At 47.0% G+C, this 6,522-nt stretch overlaps 1 protein-coding gene across 7 annotated transcripts; it reads left to right on the forward strand.

The window, feature by feature from the left end:
* Nucleotides 1-311: 311 nt before the first annotated feature.
* LOC121597095 (glucosamine-6-phosphate isomerase) lies at nt 312-5,340 on the forward strand. Of its 7 annotated transcripts, XR_006005380.1 has the most exons (4): nt 312-419; nt 2,548-3,327; nt 4,572-4,678; nt 4,911-4,957. XR_006005380.1 is itself a non-coding variant. In XM_041922628.1 (3 exons), exons 2-3 carry the CDS (start codon nt 2,560-2,562, stop codon nt 4,959-4,961), a joined length of 819 nt encoding a protein of 272 aa, XP_041778562.1. In that variant the 5' UTR covers nt 312-419; nt 2,548-2,559; the 3' UTR covers nt 4,962-5,340. The 7 variants fall into 7 exon arrangements, 6 of the variants coding, with proteins under 6 accessions (XP_041778562.1, XP_041778557.1, XP_041778560.1 ...); XM_041922628.1 differs by lacking the exon at nt 4,572-4,678 and having other exon boundaries at nt 4,911-5,340; XM_041922623.1 differs by lacking the exons at nt 4,572-4,678; nt 4,911-4,957 and adding an exon at nt 3,816-4,011.
* Nucleotides 5,341-6,522: the final 1,182 nt, after the last annotated feature.

Raw genomic sequence — 6,522 nt, forward strand, 5'->3', positions numbered from 1 at the left:
TCGTAAAACAACCTATTATTGCTTGATTTTATTTCACTTCTTTTAACTGTCGATTCAAATTTGGAACGTTGACGGCTAGGGAATTTGACACGAACTCACCAATACCAATGCAGCCTACATTCGGATCGTGTCAAAACGCCGAATGTAAACAATCGAATGCACCCCTTTTAAACCCTTTAATTTACAAAAAGAATGGAAAAAGCGAATACAAATTGCAGCTAAATGCGTCCCGAATATACTGAAGAAAATGTTTATCGAATATCATCTTCTTAGGTAGTCTCTTTATGAGCGAAAAAGTGCCTTCACTGTGAGCCTGTATGCTGGTGTCCGATAAGCTCGTATGGTCGATTGCTTCGTCCAGTCGCTGTCAGTTTGGTTCGTTGTTCAGTGTTTGTTGTTGGTGATAAGTAAACGTTCCGGTAAGTAGCGATAAAAACGCATTCTACACAAGTTTTAGACAATAATTTTAGCTCTTATCAGACGCCGAAGAGGCTAATCCGCTTGATAAGGTTGTTGGTTTTGGTGATATAATCCGCAAAAAATCGCTCGCCCCGCTTGCCAAACAATCTTCCTTCGCAACCATTAGGAAGCTTCCCCTTTCAATCACTGAGGGGTCATTGACCGGTCGCACCGGATCGTTGATTGTTTTGCGCTGTAACCCGAACCAGCTGTTGTTGTTGCGTTGTTTACATTGCACGGTATGGCTCGTTGCTCGTTGGCGGATGAAACACGAATGCAGGCATGCTGCACCGCACGGAAGGCAAATGGATGTAAATGGTGGCGAAAAAACGCGTGCCGCTCGGTTTGGGGGCAACGGTGGCGTCTTTAATTTCAAGGTCAAACAAAGTCGCCTTGGATGGAAGGGTGCGAAATGGAGTTGCCATACGATTCGCAGTAAAGGAAAGCTATGCTAACGCTAACGCAATTTGTGGAAGCAAGACAGAGTGAGCGTGGAACGAATGTATTTTTATCACACTGACTGTGTGTTATCTCTTCCCGAGTAGCGGCAGCATGAATAATTCATCCGTTGGAATGCGCTGGAAGAACCATCCATTGGCCGAATCACCCATTGCAGCCCTTTTTCAGTCGAAGTATTCGGAATCAGTTGGTTTGATAACAACAAATCGGATTTGACCTACAAATACAGTCCCTTTGGAAGCTGATAAGAAGCCGAAGCGTAGCGCTGGGAGTAGGTCAACCCCGAGCAGCAGTTCGTTTTGTCCTTCGCGTTTAATTTCGCGCTTCCGAGCAGGCTGCCTTCCGCCGCGCCTTACGACAAGTGCATCAAGTGGTATCGGCACGGGTGCTGCTTTGTAATTGCTGTGAGACTCTGCTCACCCTGACAGTCCATAAAACGGGCCGCGATCTTCACGCACACGGTCAGTCGGCTGTAGCGTGTCCATCCTTTGAGCCGCGAGTGCGCGTGTGTGGAGTCGTTTCGTCTTCGCTTTTGCGGGGTGCTTAAAGCCACAAACCAGTTCGCCAGCAAGGGTGTGTATCGCGGTCCGTACGCAAAGGTGGGGGTTTGAAAAAAAAAAAGGTGCGCAGTCGAGCAAAACTATAATAACATTGACCCGAATTCGGTCTACGGCCAAACAGTTGCGTAGCGTGGTGGGTTTGCGCGAGCGGCAAGCTCTTTTGGTCAGTTGGTGGTGTCCTGAGGCTGCGGTTGGAACTGTATCAAGTGCAGAGTGCAAATCGTAACTTCATTTGCAAAGCCCACTGTGTGTGTGTATGTGTACCGCTTCTTTCGAATTTCGTTCCATTACAAACAGTAGACCCACATCAATGCAGGCTATATTCCCAGAACGCGCAACGCCGTACCGTTTATTAGCGCCGTTTGTTGCGTGTCGTGTCCGTGACCCTAGTGTGCCCGAAGGCACACACACACACACACACACACACACACACACACACACACACACACACACACACACACACACACACACACACACACACACACACACACACACACACACAAAGCAAAAACTAGGTCCCGAAAATTGGTGCCACAAACAGTGGCTAAATTGACGTTCGATGGCGTACGCACACACACACGCCTAATTGAATTCCGTGCGAAGAGACACTCTCCGTCTCGGCGACTGTGGCCTGTTGTTGCGGGCGGGCGTCGCGCGTACACATGAATATCAATTCAAATCACATCCCCAGAATCAATGTCCTTCGGGAGTGAAGCGAACCGAACCGCCCCGAACTGTAGTCATCAATCTTAATAAACTTTGTGCCGGATTTGGCCCTCCGCCACCCACGCACCCGCATCCACGTGGGACAGTAACGCGTGTGGCAGTTGCTTTGGGGGCATCGCCGCCGGAACTAATGTCATTATATTTCACTTACGCCGTATGTGTGTGTTTTTGTGTGCCTGTGGGCATGTATCCCAGAAGGGATGAAACCGATACGCGATACTGGATCGAACTGCTGGCCTTTTAGCCGCACACATCAATACACTTGAGCATGGTTCCCCATGTTTCCTGCCAACTAATCATGCGGTTTTTTCCGTTTTTATTTTCTTTCTTTTCCCCATTTCAGCCCCATTGCAAGATGCGTCTAATCATCCTCGACACGGCCGAGTACGTCGGCGAATGGTCGGCCAAGTACGTGATGAAGCGCATCAACGACTTCAAGCCCGGCCCGGATCGGTACTTTACGCTCGGCCTGCCGACCGGCTCGACCCCGCTCGGCATGTACCGGCACCTGATCAAGTTCCACCAGCAGGGGCGCATCTCGTTCAAGTACGTGAAAACGTTCAACATGGACGAGTACGTGGATTTGCCGCGGGACCACCCGGAAAGCTACCATTACTTTATGTGGCACAACTTTTTCAAACACATCGACATCGATCCGGAAAACGTGCACATCCTCGACGGTAATGCGCCCGATCTGGTGGCGGAGTGCGATGCGTTCGAGGAGAAGATACGGGCGGCCGGTGGGATTGAGCTGTTCATCGGTGGCATCGGACCGGACGGGCACATTGCGTTTAACGAGCCGGGATCGTCGCTGGCGTCGAGGACGCGCGTGAAAACGCTCGCGCAGGATACACTGGAGGCGAATGCGCGCTTCTTTGGGAACGACATTAGCAAGGTGCCGAAGCAGGCGCTGACGGTCGGCGTGGCGACGGTGATGGATGCGCGCGAGGTAATGATCATGATACTCGGGTCGCACAAAGCGTTCGCCCTGTACAAGGCGATCGAGGAGGGCGTGAACCATATGTGGACGGTCAGTGCGTTCCAGCAGCATCCGCACACGATCATGATCTGCGACGAGGACGCGACGCTCGAGCTGCGGGTGAAAACGGTCAAGTATTTCAAGGTGAGTGCTTTTTGGTCGGGGGGGCTGTTTGGGATGGGAAAGGTTAGCAAAAAGGTGGTTGGTTGGTAGAACGGTTGTGGTTTAAAAAAAACATTTCCAAAAACAAACGCTGTACATAGCAGGCTTTATTACATTCGGACATTCAGGATTAAATAGGATTTGGTTAAGACTTTTCTTCTTCTTCTTCTCTGGTTGTGGTTATTTTTAATTAATAATGTAACATTGTTTTCAACAATTTCTTTAAGTAGTTATTTGAAACATATAACTTGGTTGTTATAATGTATATTACCTTTTTGAAATAGCACTTTTACATTCCAATTTGGATTTGGTTTACATGGGTAGTTAGACCATAAGTGCTTAACAAATCATTGGTGATGGCTACCTTTTGTTTTTGGGTCTACATTCAACCCTCCCCCCGATTCAGTGCACTAATTCGGTTCATTTTCCCTTCGCACGTGTGCCGGCACTTGGTCGTCGTCACTTTCCAGGCCCTAAGCAATGTGCACCACAAGTTGATCGAGGAGGATTCGGCGGACGTACGAAAGCTTAAGTAAGAGCGCAATGAGCCGACCGACGAATGATGCCGCATATACAAAAACAATCCGCAAAAGAACAGTATTTTTTCGACGTGTGTCCGTCTACTGGGAGGAGTGAAATATAATCGAATATTCTTTTGAAACAGCATGCAAAATGCTTCGACTGGCGTCTCTCTATTGTTTTGTAGGTACTCATGTGACAGAACATTCGAAGGTTTGAAGGTAATAGAACGTGAGACTGACCAACTCGACCAGACAAACACATTCATCATGAATGTGTCACATTCTTGCTTCTCTATCGTTGGTTTGGACAGTACATTTATGCATTAAGATTGGACCTGGGTGAAAAAACACATACTTTTCTGCATTGGAGGTACCACTTTGCTCTCCACCTTCAGTAAAAATCATCGGAATCGTTTCGGAAATCGGTCCTGTCTCTCCCATCCCTCTCATAAATTAGTTTGTGCTGTTTGTGGTCGGTTCACGTGTGGCTAACCAAGGTTGAAGGTGGGACTGCCCCCCAGGGACGGGAGGGACAACATTGTGGTTTTGAACACGATGCACACGTGTGTGTGTGTTGGTTTTTCTATGCACCGCAAACAACCCGGCTGCAGCAAATTTGCACATTGTTTTCTTATCTTTATCTTTTTGTTCTTTCATTCTTTATCCTCGATTGTCCCCATCACGTGTGGTCCTCGGTGCGTCTAGGATTGCTACAAACTATCTGCCGACGGGCTTGAGCAGGCAACGCTACGCAATTGAACCCCGTTCTCCCTCTAGCTCTCCCGTTGGCTAAATCTCCGCCCCGTAGAGAGGTAGTGTTCTATCCAATGATGCTGAAAGATAGTTTTGTTCCCTCACTAGTTCATGCTTTGTTGCTCCAATGGCACTTTGCCCTCTGCCAATGAAGCAAACCCAACCGGGTCCCGAAAGAAGATGATGGTGTACGAGGTCCGACGCGATATGGTGCATGTGCTGCTGTGGTTTGGTGCTAATTCTCTTTGATGTCATTTTCCCCCCCACACATACATACATACACACACACAGGGTCTGATGGACGTACACTCCAAGCTGATCGAGGATGATGCACCGAAGTAAACGCGATGCATCGCTGGAAAGATGGTGGGGATTTTTGGGAGCAAATTGATAACAAATTAGGTGGCTGGGAGGACTGCAATGTTGACAAAACCACATCTACCTTAGTATTGCGATGCGAATGGTGGCTTACGTCCAGTGGCAACGAACTCGAAGGATTGCTGAGTAGTGTTTGTGTGGGAAGCCAAGCCTCAAACATGTTAACAGTAACGGTGCAATTTATGGTTATGTATAGTTGAACTTTTTTTATTATTATTATTTTCGTCTTATTACTGTGTACTGTGTCAATTCTGTGTTCTTTCCAAATCTCAAGCAGTGCTTTGCAAACACGTTTTTTTCACGATGAAAATAGAAAATAAAAAAATAAAATCAACTTTATGAAAGCAACAGGCAAGCGTTATTGTACCCAGAACTAGAACCAACTCTATTTGCCGTCGGGCAAGCAATTAGAGTGTGTTAATAATTTGCTCTGTGGTCGTAAAGTGTGGGTCGCCGAATAGTCTCACCATCGTCGCTTCTGCAGCGAATGGGTTCTGCATGCGTCCCTGTTAAAGCACGAACCCTCGTCCGGGTGCTCGTAATTGACATTTTCTCGGGATCGTAAAACCGGGTTCACTTATGGGGCTTTAAACTTCTCACCACTTTGCCAGGAGTTCACATGTCCAGTGTGCAGACGGGATCGAGCTGATCATGGCCAGCAGAGCTTTGGGCAAGAGGGTGTGTGTTGGTGTGCTTGCACGCAGCATGAAATAAAACTTTCACCATTATCACGACACGCACACGTCGAAAGTCACAGTCGGCAGCCTTTTTTTTTGGAGGGGGCCAAAAACGGCCATCCATCTACCGACCAAGGGCACTGGCAGGACGGTTTTATGCGAAGGGTAAGTTTATAGTTTTACATCATGGAAAGGAACCGCTTCCATATTCAACTTCATTTTTAGACTTTAGCTTAGTGCTGTAAAAAACAGGAATAAAAGGGTAGAACTTGGTTGGTGGTTGTGCTCCGATTAGCTTTAGTGCAGGGGATTGGCACGCCAAAGCTCGTCGGGGTATCGTTATGGTTTGATTTGCAGGAAAATGAACCCCACCCAGACTGTGGTAACAGTAGGGTTGGATCGTAAAACTTTCCAAAGGGCTTCATAAAAGCAATGTTCCCGTCGATACTGGCCAAGGTTGTGTGCGATGAAATGGAGCCAACACTTTCGGGGGGTGTAATGCTGTGATTTGTTCGTTCTACGAGGGGCCTCAAAGAGCCACTGGTGGTAAGTAGAGGGGTTGGTAAGGATTTTTTTGCTTCAAAAAGGTTAAGTTTATGTCTTATTCTTTAGACTACTTATTACTTTACTTTTACTTTTATTTATTTTTTAGAGACTTTGAGGTCTAGCTCATTCGCCTCTTATGCAATTTCTTTGAATTTGCTATCCGTTTTATTTACCGCCTAAAAGTATACTATGTAAATAATTATACTTTATTTCAACTCATCGCTAACTAGAACGCCTAAAAGTATGCAATGTGAACTTTTGTTTTACGGTTTTTGATCAGATGATGCAGCCAGGTCATATTA

This window comes from Anopheles merus, chromosome 3R, assembly GCF_017562075.2.
Source record: "Anopheles merus strain MAF chromosome 3R, AmerM5.1, whole genome shotgun sequence".
In the NCBI taxonomy this organism is placed as follows: Eukaryota; Metazoa; Arthropoda; class Insecta; order Diptera; family Culicidae; genus Anopheles; species Anopheles merus.